This window comes from Myxine glutinosa, chromosome 1, assembly GCF_964187855.1.
Source record: "Myxine glutinosa chromosome 1, kmMyxGlut1.1, whole genome shotgun sequence".
Taxonomy (NCBI): domain Eukaryota; kingdom Metazoa; phylum Chordata; class Myxini; order Myxiniformes; family Myxinidae; genus Myxine; species Myxine glutinosa.
The window spans coordinates 345647816-345675688 of NC_136261.1; the positions used below are offsets into that span (position 1 = coordinate 345647816).

The 27873-nt window shown below is 44.7% G+C and overlaps 1 protein-coding gene across 3 annotated transcripts in view; it reads left to right on the forward strand.

The window, feature by feature from the left end:
- The window catches only part of EDRF1 (erythroid differentiation regulatory factor 1), a 110634-nt gene that overhangs the window by 79743 nt on the left and 3018 nt on the right, over positions 1-27873 (forward strand). For 2 of the 3 annotated variants that reach the window (XM_068098292.2, XM_078769864.1), the window contains 10 exons: positions 204-324; positions 495-665; positions 762-989; positions 3406-3678; positions 3839-4092; positions 6588-6746; positions 6960-7109; positions 7283-7433; positions 16137-16228; positions 19009-19355. In XM_068098292.2, the coding sequence (XP_067954393.2) occupies positions 204-324; positions 495-665; positions 762-989; positions 3406-3678; positions 3839-4092; positions 6588-6746; positions 6960-7109; positions 7283-7433; positions 16137-16228; positions 19009-19355 (1946 nt within the window). The remainder of the gene's footprint in view (positions 1-203; positions 325-494; positions 666-761; positions 990-3405; positions 3679-3838; positions 4093-6587; positions 6747-6959; positions 7110-7282; positions 7434-16136; positions 16229-19008; positions 19356-27873) is intronic. The other variant, XM_078769863.1, reaches the window with a different exon arrangement.

A 27873-nucleotide genomic window follows, 5' to 3' on the forward strand; every position in this document is an offset into this window, starting at 1 on the left:
GTCCATGCCAAGGGAGTTGTTGTTACTATCTTGCAGCAATAACCTTTTTTGAGGGTAACGTTTGCTGTGGCTTTAAACTTAAAAGTCAATAACTGTAGTCATGAATGGGAATTTTCATTAATGAGTTAGTGTAGCAGAATAACGGGGTGGGATTTTATCAGGCACAACAACATTAATGTTCCCACCCTCATCTCCTTTGGTAGGCACTCAGATCTGTGGATTCGAGCCTTCAGCAATGTGGTCCTCCATCTTTAGATCCATCAACCCCTATACCCTTGAAGTATACACAAGCTCTGGACTCCAGCTTTGATCTCTCCATCACCGGTAACAGTTACCGTCTCCCTGGCATTGTTGGGCATCTATAAATGGCACATGTTCCTTTAACTGCGAAACTCCTCACTTTACTACATTTTAACTTTACTCTTAGTTCATGCAGCTTAATCCCAAAACATTCCACTTAATTTCTCACTTTGTTCCTTCTTCGTCACCTGCAGACATCAAGCCACCCCCACACTGCCTCCCTTCTGGCTGTTGGCAGCAGGTGTTGAAGCAACGCTTGTCTCTGCGAGCAGCACGAGCTTACCATGGTCTAGCACAGGCAGCGACTAAGCGATGCCTGTTGGGCCGCTCATTAACTTTTGTTCACAATGCCCTTCAGTGCTTAGGTAGAGCTCTTTCACCCACTGGTATACCTTCGGGGAAGATACCTGAATATGGATGTCTGATGCACGTACACAGTTTTCTTTCTGCTTATTTCGCAGATGCTTGCAACTTCTTGGGGCAAGGGGCGTCCTTCCCTGGCATGCGTCGTTGTCTTTGTCGCTGCCTCCTGCTCTGTGGAGACTTGCAGTTGTGGATCGGCCCTGAAGGAATGGAAAATGGCAGTAATGGAAAACCTGGAGAGGCCAATGAAAGTGGAGATCTGCCAGAAGTTTCTGATCTTAACCTCCAAATCCTTCAAAGCTTGGAGATTCATGCTCCTTGTCATGGTAATAGCAAGTTTACATCCATTCCTTTGTTTGTTTCATTTTGGGTGTTTTTTTTCTTTAAATTCTTTACATTTTTGGTGTCTACTGACTTTCGAGAATAATTTGTAGACCTGAGATTATCACAAAGCCCCCTCGTCTCAAATAAGGTGGTCGTGAACAGTTTGTCGATGGTTAGCTTGTCCAAAAAATGTGATAAAATTTCGCTCAGCTTCTTGGCAGAAAGGGTTACGGCTGATAGGTGCCAAAGGACACGAAGCTCGGCCACTGGAAAACCAACCCTTACCGATGGGCTGGATATTTCAGAGGTAGTGTATTCACATCTGCGCTGTGTAGTCTGGGTTCCATGCTCGAGCAAACTATAAACTGTCATCTTGGTCTTTCGCAGGCAGGTCATTGCATCATTGAGCATGCTGTCTCTTAGATGAACATTCACCTGGGAATTTGTTTTTGCGCATTATCTGTTGAACATTAACAATCTCATGGTGTCTTTCAGCAAAGAGTAGGTGAGTAATCACCAGCACCCTGAACAAATTGCAAATTCCTGCCTGAACCTAATTGTATTCCCCTCTTATTCTGCTTGTGGAACTTCCCTGCTTGGAAAACCCCAATCACATTCTTCTCACCAGGGCTTCAGGTTGGCAGTACACCACCACATAAGGTCATATATTCCTTCCTGTGATATTTTCTAAACTCGATAACTGTTTCCTATCTCTCCCCACCTATTTGCAAGTTGCTATGTTGCGCTTTTTTTTGCAAGGCAGTTGCAGGAGAAGTGCATGGCGAAGAGGAAGAAGTTGTTTCTTGGGTTTGTTGATCTGGAGAAAGCATTCGACAGGGTTCCACGCGAAGTAGTGACATGGGCATTGAGGAAGTTAGGAGTGGAGGAATGGTTGATCAGAGTCGTTTCAGCAAAGTCTTTGTTCCTTTGTTCCTTCTGGCCATCACTGCAACACTCCACCGATCTGGGCGATATGGCAGAGTGGACAGAAGGAAGCCTCTCCTCAGTGAAACACACATGAAAGCCCGCTTGGAGTTTGCAAAAAAGCACCTAAAGTACTCTCAGACTGTGAGAAACAAGATTTTGTGGGCTTTCATGTGTCTTTCACTGAGGAGAGGCGTCCGTCTGGCCACTCTGCCAAAAAGCCCAGATCGGTGGAGTGTTGCAGTGATGGTTGTCCTTCTGGAAGTTTCTCCCATCTCCACACAGGATCTCTGGAGCTCAGCCAGTGACCATCGGGTTCTTGGTCACCTCTATTACCAAGGCCCTTCTCCCCGATTGCTCAGTTTGGCCGGGCGGCCAGTTTTAGGAAGAGTCCTGGTTGTTCCAAACGTCTTCCATTTAAGAATTATGGAGGTCACTTTGCTCTTGGGAACCGTCAATGCAGCAGAAATTTTTTTGTGGGCTTCCCCAGATCTGTGCCTTGGCGCAATCCTGTCTCTGAGCTCTGCAGGCAGTTCCTTCGACCTCATGGCTTGGTTTTTGCTCTGATATGCATTGTCAACTGTGAGACCTTATATAGACAGGTGTGTGCCTTTCCAAATAATGTCCAATCAATTGAATTTACCACAGGTGGACTCCAATCAAGGTGGAGAAACATCTCAAAGATAATCAAGAGAAATGGGAGGCACCTGAGCTAAATTTCAAGTGTCATAGCAAAGGGTCTGAATACTTATGTCAATGTGATATTTCAGTTTTTTCTTTTTAATAAATTTGCAAAACTTTCGAAAATCCTGTTTTCTCTTTGTCATTATGGGGTTTTGAGTGTAGATTGATGAGGAAAAAAATGAATTTAAACGATTTCAGCAAAAGGCTGCAACATAACAAAATGTGAAAAAAGTGAAGGGGTCTGAATACTTTCTGAATGCACTGTAGAGCCTGTGATTGATGCTGTGAAGAGAAACAGGTTGAGATGGTTTGGTCATGTGTTGAGGAAGGATGTAAGTGACTGGTTGAGAAGAGTGATGGAAATGAATGTAGAAGGAAGTAGAGGATGGGGAAGACCGAGAAAGACTTGGCTAAAGGTGGTGGAAGAAGAAATGCGGGCAAGGGGGTTAAATAGCGGAGATGCAGAAAATAGGGCAAAATGGAGAAGATTGTCATGGGGCCTGCAAGGCTAACTAACCCCTGCTCTAGCAGGGAAAATGGCCTTAAAATTCCTGTTGTTGATATTGTTGTATGTTGCTCTTCCTCTTCTCCCTCTCTTCCTTCTATTTGTTCATCCCCTTGCTGGGTCTACATGTGTCACAATACCCTCCTATCATTATGTTGCCTTATGCATGAGGATGATTTGGATATATGATTTGTTTGAAGCATCGGATATATGATTTGTTTGACCAAGATCAGGAGTAGCTGTTGCATGAGGAAAGATACATCAGGGCATTCCTTCAAGTTGATGAAAACTTCTCCTTCATCCAGGTTTCTCTTGGGCAACAGAAAACTGTAACAACCGTGAGACCTGCCTTGCATTGGCTGCCAGATGCTATGAGGCCTCCTGGAAACTGGTGCCTGCGCAGGCTTTGTCTAAAGAGGATTCAGGCCTGGACACTGAGGTTGCTGCCGAACTTATGGATGGTCCAAATTTGACATCCCACAGTGCGCTGACCACTGCTCTTCTTAAGCGTTTGGGAAATGTCCGGAATGAGCTTGGGGTCCTTTGCATGGAGCGAGCAGCTAAATTTGGAAAGCAAGGTAAGTAGTAGTTGTACTTGTGGACATTGTATGTATCTTTGGTTTACGGGCAACGTTTAAACGAAGAGGTTGCATAGCATTTTTGTTGGATGTTCTCCTCAAAGGACATGAAGGCAAACCAATTCCTGAAAACATTTCTTCATCACCCTTGTCCTTTCAGTTGGCAGGACTTCATCAGCTAAACAAGACCTCTGGAGTGAGTGCCTTTGCTGTTTTGAACAAGGGTTACGAGACTTCACTGCAGCTGGCGACAAGAGCAATGCAGCGCTATTGCTCTGTAACATGGGTCGTCTCATGCGCCTCTCCGCACACGCACGCTCAACACAAGACCAACGTCGAGGTTCAGCTGCATCCCCACAAAGCTTGACTCGTCGTGGAGAATTTTCAGCAGAAGAGGGCCATTTTTATGAAAAGGCAAATAATAAAAAGCTTTCAAGCAGTTTGATGTCAGCTGTGTGTCTCAGCTCTCATCTCAGTTTGATTGGGAATGATAGTTGGTTGTGTGTAACTAACATTTGTTGTAAGGTGTAGTAATGTCACAAAACAACACTACTAGGTACATACTGTTACATTTATGGGGGTAGGTAAGAGAATACAATAGGAAAGGTAGAATTGTATAGAAATAGTATGGACTGTGTGACGTGTAGAGGCATTTCGATGCAATAAGTAAGGAAAATGTAGTTTTAGGTTGTGTTTAAATGTTCATACGAGGGGTGACGACCTGTTAATTCGTAGTAGGGTTTAAGGTTAGTTTCCCCTGTGGGTGAAACCCTCAGTGGCCATCCCTAACATTTTTGCAAATATCTCCGGCCAAGTATGACATCCCCGCCAAGTAATGCACGCTCCATGGACACGGCACAGCAAAGACCTGCCCAGGAGAGGTGGAGCGACCGTGGTACGGTGGGCAGGACCGGCAGGCCACGCCCCCGAGTGACGCGTCCGGATGACGTGGTCGGTGCATGAGGCAAGCTCGAAGAAGAAGCTTTGTGATTGGTACTTGGTGAGCAAGCAGGCGAAGAAGAAGCTTCGAAGCTCCAAAATTAGTTCTGGGCGAGGAGAAGCGTGTGGTTGGTGAAGAAGCTAGGCCATTTTGGGTTTCTCTATGAGGAGAGTTTTTTCTTGGTTTTGTGTGGCGATCACAAGGGAGCTTTGATTGCTGGGCTCACAAGGGAGCTGAAGGCCGTGCTGTCCTTCCCAAGTGGAGGAGAAAGAAAGAGGGCCGTCTTCACGACTCGCCTCATCCCAGGGCGCCTTCGAAGCGCAGTGGTGTACGTCGCCATTTTTGCCAGGTTTCCCACCCTGGTGGCTCCGGACACCACCACTGCCGACCTCACTAACCGAGGACCTTCAGCCTTCAGCCGAGGACCCATTTTGGGAACAGCTAAGTGCCGGAGAGGGAGCTTTTATTTTATTACTCTTCCCCGTGTGCGTGGGTTGTGTCTGACTGGAGGATCCTCACAGTAGAATTTAGTTACCTCAGCATTTATTTTCGTTATTTTAATTCCGCGCCTTATTTGATTATAAATCGTTATTGGTACATTTTTATTTATCTTGTTCTTGGTTTGGGTTTCGGATTAAACCTGCGTGTTCGTATAATTAAACGCTTCATGTTTCTTCCATCTCGCCCGCGCAATAACTGCTATAATCGGGAGTTCACCTCGGGAGTTAAGGCTGCTTTGGCTCATCTGTCCAAGGCTGGTGGTAACTAGATGCGGACGTGACAATACCTTCCAGCAAGCGGTCAAAAGGTATTAATTTTGCAGTTTTTTTACTTTGGATACAAAATCTAGGCTCATAGAAGAGTGAACGGACAGAGTGCAAAGGGGGCAATGCACTGACATTGAGGCGGTGGGGTAACTGGTGGACATAACGAGCAAGGAAATGATGTTCAGGAGAAAGAAGGGAATGGAATTCAGTTTTATAATGAAAATGAGATATATACACAAAGAATTAAGTTAAGCACCCCCCCCGTTTTTTTACAACCTCGCACATTACAAGTTTGTTGTCGTCAAAACAGTGTAATATACCCATGATATTGCTATATTTTCTGGAGAAGTGATATTATGGTCACATAAAAACATAACAATCATGCCGTTTTCAATATTTTATTCTGAATAATTTAAGGTGAAATTTTTTGGGAATTTTAGGCATATTTTCACCTCAATTTAAGTATGGAGCTATAGGTCCATCACGGACAGTGTGGATGACGTTTATGTTTTCTAACGTACAGTCATTGTTCTGAGAGGACCTCTAGCGATCTTTGCGTCAATAACGTGTGTAGGACCCACGTGATCGGATCACTGACTCAACCCTACGTCTCATAGACCCTGTAAGCCGTCGTATGCGTTGCTGTGGCAGGTTGTTCCATTCCCAATCATTATTTGATCTCACATACCTTAGAATATATGCCAATGTATACATATACACAAAGAATATATATTAGGGGGTGCTTACCTTAATTCGTTGTGTAGGGGTGCTTAACTTAATTCTTTGTGTATAGAAAGACAGGCGAAGGATTACAGAAGAGTAGAAGAAATGGAGAGAGACAGAGAGATTAATAGATCCGTGCATGAACATGTGGCTTCAACACACACACACACACACACACACACACACACACACACACACACACACACACACACACACACACACACACATAGAACAAGAAAGCACACAAAAAGTACTAACAACTCGATGAATATTAACAGAAATGTTCGAACAATGCACTACAGCCACTGCCTCAACTGTATTTCTTACCTTACCAATGCTTGAAGAAATGGGATAGCTTATACATCCACTGAGCATCAACTTTGTTGGAAATCACAATTGGTTATGAGCACTTTCATCGAGCAACTTGTCATTCAAACTATTTTGCCATCTCTAATATTTTGCCTCTTTCTCCTTGCTAGGCAGTGAATTGTTACCAGCGTGCACTGAGCATGCTTGGTACACGTCAGACTCAGCCCGTGATCTGGGATGCTGTAAGTTGGGAGCTTTCTTCCACCTACTTTACCTGTGCCTCGCTGCTTCAAGACTATGCCCCCCTATCCAGAAAGGCTCAGGAGCAGGTAGGTTCTTGGTTCATACCTGTATTTGAGGTTAAAATGGAGACATGGATTTCAGTTTAACTTGATTGTGGGTTTTCACGTATTTTTGGGCTCAGCCGAGGTTCTTCCTGTTTTAATACTTGGCTTAGTCTTCCCTCAGTGGAGTAAAGATGTGCATTTTTTAAATAGTCTTTGTGTACAACCCAACTTGATTCACACATTCACAACCATCAGGTTGAGAATGAAGTCAGAAGCTTCATGCGGAAGGCCTTGCAGTTTTGTGAAATCCCTTCCGACTCGCCCAAGCACCCACTCTGCGAATATCGTGCCGCCACTATCCACCACAGGCTTGGCTCTCTGCATCACAACTCCATTCGCAACCAGGTTGGTAGATTGGCTCAGAATACCCAGGTAACCTTGGCCATGGGCATTGGGCAATGCAATGCAAATATATTAGGGTGGACAAACTTCTCAAAAAGAGATAGCATTCCATGCGACGAATTGTGTTAGCTTGCTTCTAGTTTATGGCCATCGCACATTGTCTTGGTCTTCTCCAGGTGGGCAATGAAGTAAGCAGAAAGCATGCGAGGGAGCTCGCAGAGAAGCATTACGGTGCAGCTGCCCAACTTTTCCTAAAAACGCTGTCTCCCTGTGAGCTGATCCGTGTCCACCTGGAGCGTCTCGCACTTATGGAGCTTCGATATCAAGGTGGCTTTTACGATGAGCTTGTCACTGTTTGCCCAACACCAAATGAACAAGACCTCAATGCCATACACACATATTCCAGTACTTCTGAACCCAGTATTTAATAATGGTTATATTTAACAGTGCAACGAGTCATGAAATTGTAAATTCGGATTGCACTTAGGTTTAGCCTAGTTATCGTGAACGTTTCAGCATTTACTGTCTCGTCTTAACAACAATGACCGCACTGTGGTCACAATCTGCGATAAAATCCGGGAACTGGCCAATTGGGAAACGCGTACTTAAAACATTTGTAAAAGACTAGTGGGCCCGTTGGTCCATTGGATCAAATTTTCATTGGTCTTAACGGCCTTGTAGCATACCAGCCTGCTGTACTGCATGAGCATTACCTTGCCTTTCACCAAGCCCAGATGTGCTTGGGCCAGGGTGGAGGGGAGTGGGGGGGGGGGGGGGGGGAGGGGGTTTTGTGTGGGTGATTATACGTTCGTTATTTTTATTATTATTGACAAATGATGCTACTATTACTATTGTTGTTAATATTTTTAGTATTAATTAATATATGCTTTGTTACAATGTTATTATTTTTGTGATTTATTTTGTAATTAGAATGCCATGCTGTGGAAGGACCTATTAAACTGCTCCATACACCTTAACATGGCACGTGTTTAGAAACATGGGAATTCTTCCTGGTTATTTATGGTTAATTAGCCTAATTAACTCAGGAGATCCTGACGATCATTCTGGTGTATCACATTCCACATCCGAAAGCTCCAGTGGAACTCCACAAAAAACATGCCCCACAAACACACACACACACACACACACACACACACACACACACACACACACACACACACACACACACCTCATCCATTTATAGAAGATGAACAGCGCGATTGGGAATTAACCATTTAATGTGCTGTTAAAAAATTAACTCAACAACTCCTATCCATGTCACCCTCCCCACGGTTATATCAGAACGAAATGATTTGTCACATGGTCATGGATTGCTTAACCCCAATATGGAGACATTCAAAAATTACGTAATGCCATTTTTAAGCTTTAAGTTATGGCCATGACAGTATATTTAGCAATGGTTTCGTTTGTAATTTGCGCAACGTAACACTTGATTATGTAACGTAACACTTGATTATGTAACGTAACATAACGCTTGATTACCATCATTTCATCTCAGTGCTATGGTGGGTGTGGTCCTGCAGTTGTCCGACCAATGGGTGCACATTTCAAAAATTGACCGACAACAAGAATCCCCACAACAAAAACAACAACAACAACAACAACAACAGCAATATGAAGCTCATGTCGACCTGTGACATGTCGCAAATAAAAATAATCAGCAAAGTAAAAGCAACCCAAAATGTCCTCCACCAGTTCACGATAGTAAATGCAGCATTTTCACCTGCAATATGTCGCAGGTCTACAAGAGCTTTGTGTTGCTGTTGTTATTGGGGTTCTTGTTGTGGCTCGATTTTTGAAATGTGCACCCATTGGTCAGACAGCTGTTGGACCACACCCACATCTGTTGCTGACTCCACCCACCAGAGTACTGAAAATAAATGATATGGCCACCATCTTGGTTTTCTGGTGGGCGTAACACATGAGGCCTGAAAGCCTGAAAGCACTGTTCGACTTTGTTGCATCAGATTTTCATTGGCTATGTTTGGGTCGAGTGTTAGATTATTATCAAGGTTTAATCAAGCCCGTATGCGCCTCCCGAAAAATAGCGTTATGTAATTTTGAGCAGCCCCATATACTCGTTAAATGCGTGTTTCCCAATTGGCCCATTACCAGATTTTTAAAGCCTATTTTGAACACTAGGGTTATTACCACAGAGAAAAGGAGCGGGAAGGCAGAAGAGAGTGAGTGGGGGGGGGGGGGGGGGGAGTGAGAGAAGGGGAGAGTGAGGGAGGGGAGAGTGAGAAAGGGGGAGAGAGGGGTGAGAGAGAGGGGGGGAGAGTGAGAGAGGGGCGAGTGAGAGTGAGACAGGGGCGAGTGAGAGTGAGACAGGGGCGAGTGAGAGTGAGAGAGGGGCGAGTGAGAGAGGGGGTGAGTGAGAGTGAGAGAGGGGGGTGAGTGAGAGTGAGAGAGGGGGTGAGTGAGAGTGAGAGAGGGGGCGAGTGAGAGTGAAAGGAGGGGCGAGTGAGAGAGGGGGTGAGTGAGAGTGAGACAGGGGCGAAGAGAGAGAGTGGGCGAGGAGAGAGAGTGGGCGGAGAGAGAGAGAGAGAGAGAGAGAGAGGGAGATGGAGATGGAGAGATGGAGAGATGGAGAGAGAGAGAGATGGAGAGAGAGAGAGATGGAGAGATGGAGAGAGAGAGAGAGATGGAGAGAGAGAGAGATGGAGAGAGAGAGAGATGGAGAGAGAGAGACAGATGGAGAGAGAGAGACAGATGGAGAGAGAGACAGATGGAGAGAGAGACAGATGGAGAGAGAGACAGAGACAGAGACAGACGGAGAGAGACAGACGGAGAGAGAGAGATGGAGAGAGAGAGACACACACACAGAGACACACACACACACAGAGACAGATGGAGACAGACAGAGACAGATGGAGAGAGACAGAGACAGATGGAGAGAGACAGAGACAGATGGAGAGAGAGACAGATGGAGAGAGAGAGACAGATGGAGAGAGAGAGACAGATGGAGAGAGAGACAGATGGAGAGAGAGAGACAGATGGAGAGAGAGACAGAGAGAGAGACAGAGACAGAGACAGACAGACAGAGAGAGAGAGAGACACCTGTTTGTAATCACAATGAATCTTATCTATCGAATCTTATTCATTCACATGGGAACATGGGACAGCCATGGCTCTCTCTAATTTTATTCATTCACATGGGAACATGGGACAGCCACAGCTCTATCTAATCTTATTCATTCACATGGGAACATGGGACAGCCACAGCTCTATCTAATCTTATTCATTCACATGGGAACACCGGACAGACTCGGCACAAGGTTAATGAGACAGATTCCAGAATTTATCCTGAGCCATGAGGTAATACTTTTTTTCATTGCCTGAAAAAACACTAACCTGAAAGGCAAGAAAACCGGGGTGTGTTGAAGTCCTAAGCAGCTAGCTAGAACCTATCAAGGATCGGGCCAGCCTTTCCTTATCAACGGATTTGATTGGAGTGTTTGCTCGAATGCTTAAGCCACGTGGCGAGCGCTCTACAAGAAACTTGGTAACTGAACACACCCCTAACATTCTTGAGGCCCGAGCCTAGATCTACTGTAATCTATATACACCAGAGAGGATAATAACATGACCTTTCCTGCCGCTCCTGTACGGAGTGGGTGTACTAGTTGCCTGAAACCAGACCCAGCTGTCCGGTCAGATTCGTAATTGATATTGAACCAAACCATGAAGATCCTCAGCGATGAATTGTATAATTCCTTCAACAGCAAGGATGAGGGAGTTGAGTGCACAGAGGAGGTGAAAATATATATTTTGTGCCGCAGGTGAGTTAAGTGCACATAGGAGGTGAAAAAATATATATATATTGTGCCGCAGGTTGTGGCCACAGTTCCATGTTCTTGTTTTGCCTTGTGAAATGGCAGTTGTATTCTGATTTGCAATCAGGGCATTCTATTTTGAATGTTGAAATCTCCAAGCTATCCCATGCAGACTTCAAAACAGTTTTGAGCAGTTTGATGAGAACACTGTTGTCCATCATGAGATCATTTCACCTTTCTATCAAGCTCTTCAAGCATGTGTACCTTCCCCTCCTTACCAGGAAAGGTCTTGCCTTTGTTTTGGATTTATACGTGTCACAAACGGCTCTAAAAACTGGTGTTCCAAGAGGAGTCTGGATAGCTTATGGAGTGAAAGCCACATGAGAAATATGGCCACATTTAACAAAAACTTGACTCATCATTATGAAAAATGTCCTTGCTGCATTGGAGGGCCTCTGTTAAATCCACTGCTTTGGCACATTCATGTAAAGATGTCGATGAGTATTTTGCTGTGGGAGGCATGTTTCTTTTTTTTTTTTCTTTTTTTTTTTTTTTTTTGTATACAAGGTCGAGGCTCGTGAAAGAGCGAACATTAATCACCCAGAAAGACAAACCGACACATAAAACATATAACATAGGGAGCGGTAGACAAGATGGGGAGAGAGGGGGAAGGACACAAACACAACATTTGAGAGCAGTGACCGAGAGACATGGAGACATCGAGAGATCTGAGAGAGGGCGAGGGCTTGGGGGGGGGGGGGGCGTGGGAAGGGGGCGGTGGGAGAGGTATAAAACATATGGACACTGCCAGGACTTCCAGGAAAGAAGTTGGAATTTCAAACAAGGTGGATCTGGGGTGAATTAGCGGGGGTAGAAAAGATCAAGGTTTTGGATGGGGGAAGATAAGAGATGGTGGTGAACAGCTGTTTTAAAGACCTGGAGGGAGGAGTGGGATTGAAGGGAGTGAGGGAGTTTGTTCCAGAGGCGGGAGAAAAGAGGAATGAAAGAGTGAAGGTGAGCGGAGAGCCGAGATTTCGGCAGTTTAACCATCAGAGGGTTGCTGGCAGATCTTGTGCGACCTGTAGGAATATTTGGGGGACAGAGCACAGAGAGAGCTGGGGGTGCAAGGCCGGAGAGGAGTCGGTAGAAGACAGAAAGACCACCTACCTGCCTGCGGTGAGTGAGTGAAAGGCCCTCAGAGATAGCTTCATCGCGGGAGATTCCAATAATTCTGAAAGCTTTGGTTTCAACAGCGTGAAGCCGAGCTAGGTGTGAGGCAGGAGCACCGGCCCATAGGGGAGAACAGTATTCCATTGAGCTGCGGATGAAAGCCTTGTATGTGGTGAGGAGCTCAGGTGTGCCGAGGAAGGACTTCGCACGACGGAGGATGCCCAGTCGGCGACTGGCTTTGGAGGCCAGCTTGGAAATGTGGTTTTCCCAAGAAAGATCATGGCAGATAGTGAGACCCAAAATCTTGAGCGACAGAACTTCTTGGAGAGGATTGTTGAGAAAGTAGATGGGAGGGTTGTCCAGTCGATCTTTTCGGAGAGACATAGTAAGAGTGTGAGATTTGTCAGGATTGAAAGACATGTTCCACTTGTTTGACCAGTCTGTGATTTTGTCCAGGTCTTCAGAGAGTGAGGAGGCAGCAGACTGCCGATCTGAGGGAAGAGGAATGGAGCGGCAGAGAGTGGAGTCATCAGCAAAGAGATAGAGAGGATTTTCGAGAGAGTCAGAGAGATCATTGATGAAGACCAGAAAAAGCACGGGGCCCAGAACACTGCCTTGGGGAACTCCAGCCTGAACAGGAAGAGGAGATGAGAGAAACCCATTCAGGGCCACACGTTGACGACGACTAGAGAGGAAGTCCGCCAGCCATGCGTGGAGATTTCCATGGATACCAAAGGAGGAGAGTTTGGTGAGCAGAGCGGGGTGCCAGACCGTGTCGAAGGCACGTGATATGTCGAGGGAGACAGCTCTAATTTCCTGTTTGGCATTGAGGACCTCCATCCATTGTTGAGACAGCAGAAGCAGCATGTCCAGAGTAGAGTGACCTGGTCTGAAACCAAATTGATGATCAGAGATCAAGCCATTGGAGAAGAGGAAAGATTTCATATCCGAAGCAATGATGGATTCCATGACTTTGCTGATAATTGGGAGAAGGCTGATTGGTCTGTAGTTGCTAGGATCTGTTTTTGCACCTTTTTTGTGCAAAGCGGTGATGTTGGCTGATTTCCAAGCAGATGGCAGTTGACCTTGAGCAAAAGAGAGGGTGAAGAGAACAGAGAGAGGGTGAGACAGAGCAGCAGAGCAGGATTTTAGGACCCGTGGGCTGATGCCGTCGGGTCCAGTTGCAGAATCAGAGTCGAGGGTTGACAGAAACTTTTCCACCTTGTCAGGAGGAAAGGACACGGAGTCCAGGAGCAGCAGGGTACGACTGGGTATGGTGGGTACAGAGAGGGATGGGTTTGGGACACAAGATTTAGAGGCAAACACAGAGTTGAGGCATTCAGCTTTTTCACGTGCGGAGTCAGCTGTGTAGCCGTTTGAGGTAAGGGAGGGGATGGAGGGGGAACAAACACCAGAAACGGATTTGACCAGACGCCACCAGGATTTGGAAGAGGGAGACAGATAAGAGAGTTCGGTCTTGAGAACGGAGAGATATTGTTTCCTGGCTCTCCTGAGGGTGGACACACACTTGTTTCGGGCTTTGTGAAAGGAAATGAGATTTCCTTCCGTTGGATTTGCTTTCCAGGAGACGAAGGCAAGTTGTTTCTGGGCAACAGCCTCACCACAAGATTCCGTGTACCATGGACGGGAGGAAGGGTATGACAACTGAAGACGAGATGGGATAAATCTGTGCATGAGAGAGAGCAATTTACTTTGGAAGAATTCCCAGGATGAGTTGATGTCAGAGGTGGTAGAGATGGGAGACCAGTCCAGATGATTGATGGCTGCTTGAAGACCGTGCCAGTTGGCCTGAGTGAAATGCCAGACTCGTCGACGCTGAGCAGGCTCCCTGAGGATGGTCAGAGAGATGTCCACTTTAACAAGGACATGATCAGATGATCCGATCGGAGCAGAAGAAGAGCAGCAGACATTTTCAGGGAAGTTAGTCATAACCAAGTCCAGAAGAGAAGATGTTCCGTTGACTGAGATCCGGGTCGGGAAATTGACAGATTGTGTCAGTCCCAGTGAGTCGCAGAAGTCCTTTGCTGAGGAGCCATGGCTGGTGAGAGAGGTACCCACACCCAGCCAACTGGCATGATGACAGTTGAAATCACCACATATGAGGAAGAGAGAGTTGGGATGAGTAGATAGAAGTTGGTCCATATCATCAGACAGCGAGATGTAGATTGAGTCATCACTGTTTGGTGGACGGTACAACACACATATGAACAAGAGGTGGGAGCGAAGGGGAAGCCGTAGCCAGAGGTATTCCTGGGGGTGAGGTGGAGAGAGTGCAGTGCAGGGCGAGTGAGGAAGAGAGTTTTTGATAAAGATAGCAACCCCGCCTCCAGGACGAGGCTCAGGTCTATCATACCGGAGGAGGGAGTAGCCCGGGAGAGATACTATGGAATCAGAGACATCATAAAGGAGGAAAGTTTCTGTTAAGCAGATCACGTCTGGTTTGACAGAAGCAACCTGTATGGAGAGATCAGTTAAGTTTGAACGAAGGCCCCGGATGTTTGAGGTCCATACCGTTAATGAAGAGGAAGGGGGAGCATCAGATACAGAACAGGGGGGAGGAGGGGCAGGGTAAGATGTGGAAGAGGTGGAAGACGTAGGGAGAGCTGTTGAAGGTGTGTCAGAGATTTCAGAATAGCTCGGAGAAAGGGAAGGATGGGGCGGACAAAAGGTTTGATGGTGATTGGGTGAGCCACAATGAGGTGTTATTTGAGGAGGGGGAAGAGCGAGGCAGAAGGTTGGGGGAGATGGAGGTGAGAGTTTGAAGGGGGAAGAAGCGGGGAGGACGCTTTGAGGAGGGGCAGTGAGAGGGGGGAAATTGAGAAGCAATGAGGGTGGGGAGATTTGAAGGGGAGGGGTGAGGGGGGAGTTTGGGAGGGAAGGGGCAAGGGGAGGGATTTGAAAGGGATGGGATATGGGGGAGATTTGGAGGGGAGGGGTGAGGCAGGAGTCTAGGAGGGGAGGGGCGAGGGGGCGTCTTGGCAGGGAGGGGTGAGGGGGTAGTTTAGGAGGGAGGGGGCAAGGGGGGAGATTTGAAAGGGATGGGTGATGGGGAAGATTTGGAGGGGAGGGGTGATGGGGAAGATTTGGAGGGGAGGGGTTATGGGGAAGATTTGGAGGGGAGGGGTGAGATTGGATTTTTGAAAGTGTACGATTTATGGGAAACGAACATTTATTGCAAAATGAGTTTCTTGTGACCTTCGAGTTAAAAATACGTTTAAGGACGCTGGATGGAGGATGGAGTGCAGGCGAGTTTAGGGAATGTAGAAAAAAGGCACTATAGGAGATGGATATTTTTTTTGGGATGAATTGATTTGGTGAGCAAGTCGAAAGCAGCCTTTTAAAGAAGAAGAAGAAAAAGGTGTTATAAAATATGACGGAATACATAACTTGAGGGGAAAGTGTAAACATTGAAGGTTAATGAGTGAAAACTATCTGGGGAAATGGGGGAGAAACACGTGGTCGAAGAACGAACGAACGAATAAGAATGAATAAACGAATGAGAACAGAGAAGGAAAATGTTTTTTTTTTTTTTTTTTTTTTTTTTTTTTGAGTTGAGATTTACACAAGGAAGTAGGCTATGGGTGAAAAGACTGGGAATACAGAGAACGAAAGTTATTGGATCACAAAAGACGGACCGCTGAGAGAAAAACAAAGCCTCAAGGTTGTACAGTGCACACTGTACAAGGCCTCAAGACACGACACGGCAAACAGACGATCAATTTATGAAAGATAAACACATGGTATTAAACCAACACATGGATAAAACATGGATAAAATGGATAAATGGATAAAACATGGATAAAATTCAGGTAACATTGCAGAAAGTGTAGTATGGTATTAAACTTATGGTGGAAGGGCAAGTCACCGCAATCGACATGTTGAAATAGGGCTTTGGTTTACAATATTTGCCTTATAGTTATGTGGCATATAATATCATTTCCAACATTGAACGTATTCGTAAACATCTGATGTTCCACTGGAAATGCTACTGGGTAATATATGGCAGTTATTTTGATGGTTGAGTGTGTGATGCTGGTCTTAGGTCGAAGCAGCGTGGTGGCAAAGCGCCGTGGCCTGGAAGCTTCATTGGATGTCCTACTGAGCACAGAACCAGCACTTTGTTTGCTTGAGCAGGTATTATTGCACTGGAAGGAAATAGCAAAGTATTGTGGAGTCCTCTTAAACCAAGCTCATGCAATTCACCATTCGTCTTAACATCTTTGTCTAATGAGGAATACGAAATTCGATTTTTTTTTTTAAACATGGTAGGCTATACCAAGCATAGTTTATGTGAAATTCTTCTTCTTTTAATTGCATCAATTATTTGCACCTACATGTGGGGTCAGGTGGGTGAGGGTGGTGGGGTGGGGAGTTGGAGCAGGGTTGGGCATGGGGAGCGAAGGGGAAATGATCTGTCTCACTTGGAATCTAGGCCTGATGTTAAAATATGAAAGCCTGATGGCAGAAAAATAGAATGCCAGAGATATTTCACAAGCTCTTTCTTTCCAAAAGACAACCTGGGATTTCTAACATCCACAGATGTCCCAGTGCTGGCAGACAGGCCTTTGGTCTTAATGCCCTTTTAATGGATGGCACACACATTGATACCTCGCTCCACATGCAAAATACCATGGTGACAGTTTATAGTCAAGTCAAGATTCAGAGGCTATACAGCAAAAAGATGAGTGAGTATAAAGTGCCTTCAGAAAGTATTCCCACCCCTTGACGTTTTTCACATTTTGTTGTGTTACAGGATTTTTTGTCGCTGATCGACACACAATACCCCGTAATATCAAAGTGGATTTTTTATAACATACATTTTTACAAAATAATTGAAAATATAAAGCTGAAACGTCTTCAGTCAATAAGTATTCAATTCCTTTGCTATGGCACTCCAAATTGAGCTCAGGCGCATCCAATTTCCTTTGATCATCCTTGAGATGTCTCTACAACTTGATTGGAGTCCACTTGTGGCCAATTGATTGGACATGATCTAAAAAGAAACACCTTTCGATATAAGGATCCACAGTTGACAGTGCATGTCAGAGCAGAAACTCTACCATGAAGTCCAAAGAACTGTCCGAAGAACTCCTAAATGTAATTGTGAGGAAGCATAGATCTGGGGAAGGGCATAGAATAATTTCTAGAGTGTTGAAAGTTCCCAAGAGCACAGTGAGATACATCATTAGAAAATGGAAAGAATATGGAACTACCCAGACTCTTCCTAAAGCTTGCCGTCCAAACTGAGAAACCGAGCAAGAAGGACCTTGGTCAGGGAACTGACCAAGAACCCAATGACCACTCTGACAGAACTACAGAGTTCCTTGGCTGAGATGGGAGAACCTGCCTGAAGGACAACGGTCTCTGCAGCGCTTCACAAATCCAGACTTTATGGGAGAGTGGCCAAACACAAGCCACTCTTGAGAAAAAGGTACATGACAGCATGCCTGTAGTTTGCAAAAAGGCACGTGAAAGACTCAGAGCATGAGGCAAAAAAATTCTGTGGTCTGATGAGATGAAAATTGAACTCTTTGGCCTGAATGCAAAGCACTACGTCTGGTGGAAACCAAGCACAGCTCATCACCCATCTAACACCATCCCTACCGTGAAACATGGTGGTGGCGGCATCATACTATGGGAATGCTTTTCAGCGGCAGGGACTGGTCTAGGAGACCTGTAAGGATAGAGGGAACAATGAAAGGAGCCAAATACAGGCAAATTATTGAGGAGAACTTGCTTCAGACTGCAAAAAACCTTAGATTGAGGTGAAGATTTATGTTCCAACAGCACAATGATCCCCATGCATACAGCCAAAGCAACACTGAAATGGCTTCAGAACAAGAATGTGAAAGTCCTTTTGTGGCCCAACCAAAGCATTGGCCCAGACATGAATCCCATTGAGAATCTGTGGAAAGACTTGAAGATTGCCATTCACCTACGCTCCCCATCCAACTTGACAGAGATTGAACAAATCTGCAAGGATGGGAAAAACTCTCCAAATCCAGATGTGCAAAGTTGATGCAGACACACCCAAGAAAACTCGAAGATGCAATCGCTGCCAATAGTGCTTCTACTAAGTATTGATTCAGGAGTCTGGATACTTGTGTAAATTAGATATTTCTGTTTCATTTTCAATAAATTTGTAAAAAAATTCTAAAAACATGTTTTCACTTTGTCATTATGGAGTATTTTGTGTAGATCGGTGACAAAAAATAAAATAAAATCCATTTTTAATTCAGGCTATAACAACAAAATGTGAAAAGGTCAAGGGATTTGGAATACTTTCTGAAGGCACTGTAACTGTAGGCCAACCTGCCAGCCCAACTTAATGTGCTACATACTATGTAGAAAACATGTAGAAAGTTCCATGATTAATGAGAAAGTGGATATTCACTGTGTTGACCATAGTCCATGGCATGGCCAAATTGTTGGAGAAACGGCTGTATTACAAACACGTAAACAATGCACAATCAAAAATACAATCCTCAATGCCAACATACAAAATATACCACAGTAAAAAAACTATGGAGATAAGTTTTTAAATGTTTGCAGTGTCGGTACATTAGGTGAAAAACTGCTGCATTGCAAGCGGGCACAAAACTGAGAACACTGTAAAATGGAATTTTCTTACCAGAAAAAAATTAAACAAAGAATGAGATGGACAAACAACATTCAAAGCAAAGTCGAATGCTTTGGCACATTGTAGACGTAAGGCCAAGTTGTACCATTTGGAACAAAGGTGTGTGAATGGGGTTGGAGTAATGCAGCCAAATGGACATCATGGAACATTTTTCGTCTTGTCCGGTTTTTGACTTAATGGGACTCTTCTGTACATTGGGCACTTTTCATAACAATGCCTGTTTTAGGGAATGAAAAAGGCTCTGCACATGATGTTGCCACATTTTATTTTTAAGGAGACCGAGCATGAAAAAACCAACGGAGGGAAGAGTGAAGGAGAACAAGGGGAGAAGAAAACTACTGCCGAACAAGCAATTCGGCAAAAGCATAAAGACAATGTTGTGAAGCCAGAGAGAGACGGGAAGAAGCCTGCCGGAAAGTGTAAAAACAAGGAGGAACCAGAGGGAGAATTTGAGCAGAAGAAGGAAAGACAGCCTGAAGAAGATCAGATGAAGAGTCAGAGTGAAACTGAACAGGAAAATAATGAAGTGGAGAGGCTGCTTGGCCTGTTGGCCAACAGGCTTGCTTCTGTGCTACTGCAGCTGCTCACTCAGCAAGGAAGCAATGCACGGAAGAACTCCAGGTTTGTTGCTTTCATTCTCCTTAGTGTCACTTATGTACATATATATATATATATATATATATATATATATATATATATATATATATATATATATATATATATATATATATACATATATACAGTGAAGCCTTGACTTACGAGTTTAATTCGTTCTGTGACCGAGCTCGTAACTCAATTTGCTCGTTTCTCAAATTAAATTTCCCCATTAAAATGCATTGAAATGCTATTAATCCGTTCCAGCCCGCCAAAAACCACACCAATTTTTTTTTAAATATACAGTATATATAAAAATATCTCGCGCTTTATATTTCACCTGTATGCAGCATACAGGTTGGCAGGATGGCCTGGACTGGAGGTACGCACACTTGACTCTAAACTGTCCAGCCTGGGTTTGAATCCCGACCCAGCTATAACCTGTCATGGGTGAATCACAGGCAGGGTGATTCATCAATGTGTGTACCGCTAAACTGGGCGCCCCGTTTGCGTCCCATTAGTTGTTGGATGTTAAGGATCTCACCGTGTTTTCCACAAAGAGAAGGCGAGCTATCGCCGGCACTCTGAACAAGTTGTTGCCTGGCATGCTCTTCTCCTCTGCCGTTATATACGTTTTCCTCGGCATCTTTTTCCAGAAGAGCCCTGTCTCGTCACAGTTGAAGATTTGCTGGGGGATGTATCCTTCGGCTTCTATCAGTTCGGCAAAAGTTATAATAAAATCTTCAGCTGCCTTCACATCCGCCTCACCAAGTCGACAACACGCACACCTCGCTCATGTTTTTCGACGATTGCGTGTTTTATATCCAAGCACATCATCCTCTTCTTCTTCTCAGTACTGCCCTTGGCACTCAATTTCTTCGGACCCATGGTTAAAACTAAGAAATTTTCCAAAATAACCAAAATGCGAAAACAAAGCAGCAGCTATATACGGCAGAGATGCTTGCACGGCAAGATAACCACGTGACCGGAACCCACCTGGTGGCGGGTGGCGTAAGCTCCAAAATAACCAAAATGCGAAAACAAAGCAGCAGCGATATACGGCAGAGATGCTTGCACGGCAAGATAACCACGTGACCGGAACCCACCTGGTGGCGGGTGGCGTAAGCTCCAAAATAACCAAAATGCGAAAACAAAGCAGCAGCGATATACGGCAGAGATGCTTGCACGGCAAGATAACCACGTGACCGGAACCCACCTGGTGGCGGGTGGCGTAAGCTCCAAAATAACCAAAATGCGAAAACAAAGCAGCAGCGATATACGGCAGAGATGCTTGCACGGCAAGATAACCACGTGATCAGAACCCACTTGGTGGCGGGTGGCGTAAGCTCGTAACTCAGATCTCGGCTCGCATCTCAAAGCAATAAACCGCCCGAGCGACGGCTCGTATCTCGGAAAACTCGTAAGTTGGTGCACTCGTAAGTCAAGGTTTCACTGTATATATATATATATATATAGACTTGGCATTTAATATGGAATATTTTTTTTGTGGGGGTGAACTTACCTTTCAAGATGTCTTAGAACCAAAAGTTCATTGGAATTATGTTGAAATTATTCTAGATTTTGTTAATGTGACCTTTAAAAGAAACAAAAACCACATTTGACATTTCGAAACAAATAAATTGATCCTTGAAAGTGATGTAAACTGATATCGAACTCAATTCATGGACAGTACTGTGTTAAACTTCTGTACGTTTTCCAGAAGTATCTCTTTATTTTGCACATTAGCCAATTTTTTTTTTAACAAAAACAAAAGTTAAATTACGACTGGGATTATAGACAGTAAAATTACAGTTCAGTACTTCGTGTAACCCCCACGAGCATTCAGGAGAGCACGTACACGTTGAGGCATGCTGTTCACGAGATTTGCCAAGGTTTGGACAGGAATCGCTTGCCATGCAGTGACAATAGCCTGCTGCAATTCACGCACTGAGGTCGGCTGCTGGTCCAAGTGGTCGATTTGACGCGTTAATTCTGCCCACAAGTTCTCTATCGGATTCATATCCGGGGACATGGCAGGCCATTCCATATGCTCTACACTACGGTCAGCAAGAAAGTGTTGATCATGCGAGCACGATGAGGCTGTGCATTGTCTTCTTGGAAGACAAAGTTTCCTCGAAAGGTTGCACGAGCAAATGGAAGCAATGTTTCTTCCAGAATGGCCCTGTACTTGAACTGGTTCAGGTTTCCATTCAGAACAACCAGGTCAGTTTTGCCCCCTGCATGAAAAGCAGCCCAAATGGTCACCCCACCACCTCCAGCTTGGACTCTTGGCACTATATAATCTTTGTTGTAGGCTTCATGCACTTGTCTGCGCACTCGGACGCGGCCATCTTGACGATAGACCAGAAATCTAGACTCGTCACTGACGATCACGTGATTCCAGTGTCCTGGCTGCCATTGACGGTGCTCTCTGGCCCACTGCAATCGGCGCTGGCGGTGTTTTCTGGTCAGGTGTGGCTTTCTCAGGGGACGCCTGGCACGATAGCCTGCTTGAACCAGTCGTTGGTTGACTAACCTTCTGGATACAGGCACATTTGTCAGTTGCTGCCACTCAGCCCTAAGCCGATTAGCTGACTTGGTACGGTCATTGCGGACTAACCGGTGCAGCTGGCGATCATCCCTCCTTGTGGTTCTGCGGGGACGTCCTGGCCTCGGTATTGGAGTAGGGACACCCCTCTGAGCATTTCATTTCAGGATCTTTGACACCTGACCTTGAGTGATGCCATACTGCCGAGCAATTGAACGCTGTTTCATGCCGTAATTTCGTAAAGCCACCACTCCATGACAAACAGCATTGTCGAGTTGACGGACCATCTCCAGAGGAAGCGGCAATAACTTTTGGAGACGTGCAGCAGTTGTTTTCCACGAATACAGAACGCAACAACCCTTGCATACCTGACTGTGAAGCCAATCATCAAATGCACCTGTCCGTACATTTTGCCACGCCACCTGTGATATAATCCTGTTGTTGACTTCTTGCTGCGACAGACAATCAGTGACATGGTTCTCTTAACAAATAAATCACCAAAGTGTAAAAGTAACTCACCAGATTGATATACTGAGTTAAGAAAGTAAACCCAAGTCAAGAAAAAAAAAAAAAAAAAAAAAAAAAAAAAAAAAAAAAAATATATATATATATATATGTATGTATGTATGTATGTATGTATATATATATACACAAAGAATTAAGTTAAGCACCCCCCCCCCGTTTTTTTACAACCTCGCACATTACAAGTTTGTTGTCGTCAAAACAGTGTAATATACCCATGATATTGCTATATTTTCTGGAGAAGTGATATTATGGTCACATAAAAACATAACAATCATGCCGTTTTCAATATTTTATTCTGAATAATTTAAGGCGAAATTTTTTGGGAATTTTAGGCATATTTTCACCTCAATTTAAGTATGGAGCTATAGGTCCATCACGGACAGTGTGGATGACGTTTATGTTTTCTAACGTACAGTCATTGTTCTGAGAAGACCTCTAGCGATCTTTGCGTCAATAACGTGTGTAGGACCCACGTGATCGGATCACTGACTCAACCCTACGTCTCATAGACCCTGTAAGCCGTCGTATGCGTTGCTGTGGCAGGTTGTTCCATTCCCGATGTAATGCACGTTCCAATTCATCCAGATTGGCTATTGGAGGGACCATCTTCGCAATTTGTCGTCCCAACATGTCCCAAACGTGCTCGAGGGGGTTCAGGTCAGGACTGTACGCAGGCCAGGGGATGGTTGTCACAGCACCTTGCTCCAGCAAGGCTCGGACGCGTCTCGCACGGTGAGGCCTGGCGTTGTCATCCATGAAGATGGGTCTGCTGGCGAGGGTGTGGTCATCGAAGTGCGGGATTACAGTGGTATTCAGGATTTCCTCGGCATATCGCTCTCCGTTGAGGTTACCTCGCACAGTTATCAGGTCCAACTTACAGTCATGGGAGAAGCATCCCCAGACCATAATCGAGCCACCACCAAAGGGTACCGTTGGTTGAATGTTTTTAGGTGCATACGCGGTGTTTTTGTGGCGCCACACCCGAACACGCCCATCTGTCACGTACAGCAAGAACCGGCTTTCATCCGACCAATGAACTCGCCTCCAAGACCGGATGTTCCATCCACGTCGCGCTAGGCACCATGCCAAACGCTCCCTCTGATGTCGTTCGAGTAGCCTTGGACGCTTGATCACTCGTCTTGACCTTAAACCGGCCGATTTCAGGCGGTTCCTCACGGTACGGTGACATAGCCTTCTGTTGGGCAGCCAGTTGTCCTTCAGGAAATGGCTCGAGGCGAAGGGATATCGTCGCACCAGTCTCAAAAGCGCTCTATCTTGGCGGACTGTTGTCACGCGAGGTCTTCCAGACCTTGGGCGGTCCTTCACCGCATCCGTTTCCTGGTGTTTCTGCACCAACCGACTGATCACCGAATGGTGGTAACCAAACGTTCGAGCTACAGCTTTTCTGGACATTCCGGACTCGATCATGCCTATTATCCGCCATCGTTCTCCGTCCGACAACCGTCTACGAGCCACCATTACGAGAAAATGACCATGTAACCCCCACACGAGCTCAGGCGTGACTTGCAATAACCCGTGATGATAGTGCATTTACAGAAAATCACGACCACGTGGATGATAACACGTGCTGCACGAGCGATGGGCGTCACAGATGAGTGCACTCATCTGCATTTCATCAATGGATAATTGCTAATGTCATACCAATCATTATTTGATCTCACATACCTTAGAATATATGCCAATGTATACATATACACAAAGAATATATATTAGGGGGTGCTTACCTTAATTCGTTGTGTAGGGGTGCTTAACTTAATTCTTTGTGTATATATATATATATATATATATATATATATATATATATATATATATATATATATACATACATATACATACACACATATACCTGCATATATATACACACTACATGGCCAAAAGTACGCGGACACTCCTAATTAGTGGATGCGGCTGTTTCAGCCACACCCATTGCTGACAGGTATATATATTCAAGCACACAGCCATGCAATCTCCATCGACAAACATTAGCAGTAGAATATATGGGCCGTACTGAAGAGCTCAGTGACTTTCAATGTGGCGCCGTCAAAGGATGCCACCTTTCCAACAAGTCAGTTCGTCAAATTTCTGCCCTGCTAGAGCTGCCCCGGTCGACTGCAAGTGCTGTTATTGTGAAGTGGAAACGTCTTGGAGCAACAACAGCTCAGCCGAGAAGAGGTAGGCCACACAAGCTCACAGAACAGGACCACCGAGTGCTGAAGCATGTAGCTCATAAATTCCTCAATAAAATTATGATTTTGAAATTAACTCGATACGAACGTGTCGCAAATCCGGAAGTGGGCAGATGACGGCAATGAGCTGGTTTGATAATAATATGTCAATACGACCATCATTTAAAACAGTATTTTGTTAAAGTATCAATTTATGATTGGAATGACGTTAGGAATTGAGTGAATATAATTACGATTTTGAATTCGTAATTGTATTCACCCAACCGTACGGAACTACTCCACATCCGGATTTAAATATTTGTTTATGCCACGAATGTTGGTAAAAGTTTATTTTTTATATTAATGCTATTTAATTTGTGATTGGAGTTATGCTGTTTGGAATGAAAATAGAGATATTGAGTTCAAGTGAATGACGAAATGCCTTGACGGTTTCTACTTTCTAAACGCGACAATCGCGGATCCCCATATGCAGATTCATCATTGACTGGGTATGGAACCATTCAAACGGGTACGTTTTTCATGGAAGTCCTTCACGAACCTGCTGTCCATGCTTGATGTTCGACTACAGATGGCACAGGAATGTGGAATTTATTGGCTCCAGGGTTTACCATTCACCGTTTTTTTTTTTTTACCTAAGTCTTTCACGAACCTGCTGTCCACGTCTGACGTGCGACTGGAGGTGCTACAGGAATGTGGAATTTATTGGTTTCATGCTTTAGCATTCGCCGTTTCTGCATTGTTTGTTTGCTTATGGCCTCCCACCCGTGCGTAACATGGGTACCTCGCTAGTATGTGTATACAACATGCATTTTAAAGGCCATTTTCCCTGCTAGAGCGGGGGTTCGCCCTGCGGTCCCCATGACAATCTTCTCCATTTTGCCCTATTTTCTGCATCTCTCCTTGTTAACCCCCTTGCCCGCATTTCTTCTTCCACCATCTTTAGCCAAATCTTTCTCGGTCTTCCCCGTCCTCTACTTCCTTCTACATTAATTTCCATCACTCTTCTCAACCAGTCACTTTCATCCTTCCTCAACACATGACCAAACCATCTCAACCTGTTCCTCTTCACAGCATCAATCACAGGCAATATTCCCATCATCTTTTGCAATTCATCATTTGTCTTCCTCTCTCTCAACGAAACTCCGCACATCCATCGAACCATTCGCATTTCCACCCTTTCCAGCCTTCGTTGCTGCTCTACGTTCATTACCCATGTCTCGCTCCCATAAATCATAACACTTCTCACACATGCAGCATACACCTTTCCCTTCAGCTTCAACGACACTCCCCTCATCATCAGCACGCCACTCAGTTCCCGAAACTTCTTCCATGCACATCTCACTCGAGCAACCGTTGCCGAGTCTGATCCACCTTCTCCATTCAGCATGTCTCCGAGGTAGCAAAATGTTTTCACACCTTCCAGCTTCACGCCGTCTCCAAGATCCAACTCAACATTTCCTCCATCTGCAGCTCCCTCTGTGCACACCTTACATTTGAATGTAGCTGCCACACTGTTTAATGACCCTCTCAGACCACTACATTTTTGATGAACCCACTCAGCGCACATTGTACATTGAATGGAGTTCACTCTGACACCCTTCCTGCACACAGCACACAGCCACTTCCCAGTTCTTTCCACCTCACCACATGCTTTACCACTTGCCATCACCTTCGTCTTTCCGATATTCACCTTCAGACCTTTTGTCTCCATACATTCCTTCCACTTGTTCATCTTTTCCTTCAGTCCATCTCTACTTTCCGCAATCAACACCAGATCATCTGCATACAACTCCCATGGTAAACCCTCCTTTACGTTCTGAGCCAGCACCTCCATCACAGCTACAAATAGAAGTGGACTTAGTACCGACCCCTGATGCACTCCCACCTTCACCTCAAACTCACCACTGTTCCCGTCCTTCGTCCTTACAGCTGTGCGCGCTCTTTTGTACATTGCCATCACTACTCTGATCAACCATTCCTCCACTCCTAACTTCCTCAATGCCCATGTCAATACTTTGCGTGGAACCATATCGAATGCTTTCTCCAGATCAACAAACCCAAAAATGCTCGCTAGCGAATGCTCGCTAGTATGTGTATGTATATATTTATATATATATATATATATATATATATATATATATATATATACACGCACACATATATCTATATACTAGCTTTTTTTTTTTTTTTTTTTTTTTTTTTTGTATTTTGCTCAGCTGTGCTCAGCTCAGTTTTTTTTGTATTTTGCTCAGCTTTGCTCAGCTCACCGCACGTCGTTGCAGAGGACCGGGCTTGATTTAGCGGAGGATAGTGACTGTACTTGAGTTGTTGTGTTGTCATGATTTACACCAATCATAATACAAACAATTATTTTAAACAAACTTTTTTGTAGTGTTTGTGATATTACATTTTTATAAGCAATTTAGGTTGAAAAAATAAAAATAAATTCAAAAAAAAAGATCCCCTCAGCACATACATACAGGAGGGGTAGGTGCAGACTGGAAGTTTGGGACGATTACACCTCACCACCACGAAATTCAAAACACCTCACCACCACAAAATTCAAAACATCTCACCACCAAGTAATTCAAAACACCTCACCACCACATGATTCAAAACAACTCACCACCACATGATTTAAAACACCTCACCAACACATAAATCAAAACACCTCACCACCACATGATTCAAAACACCTCACAGCCACATTATTAAAAACAAGATTTTGAGGGAATAGTTCATTGACAACACAGACACTGCACATATATATATATATATATATATATATGTCTGAAACATATGTCTGAAACTTGTGAGCGAAATATCTCGAACAATAAGCGAAGTACCAACGTCTAATCTGGTGTGTGGGTGTATCTATTGGATCGCCACGTCAAAATCCAAGATGGCCACCGCCATGTATGTCTGAACCTTGTGAGATGAATATCTTGAAAAATAAGCGAAGTACCAACTTATAATTTGGTGTGTGGGTGTATCTCGGCATAAGGAAGAAGGCTATTGAAAATTGCGTCGCCCCGTCAAAATCCAAGATGGCCGCCACCATATGTATGTCTGAACCTTGTGAGCGAAATATCTTGAAAAATAAGCGAAGTACCAACTTCTAATTTGGTGTGTGGGTGTATCTCGGCATAAGGAAGAAGGCTATTGAAAATTGCGTCGCCCCGTCAAAATCCAAGATGGCCGCCACCATATGTATGTCTGAACCTTGTGAGCGAAATATCTTGAAAAATAAGCGAAGTACCAACTT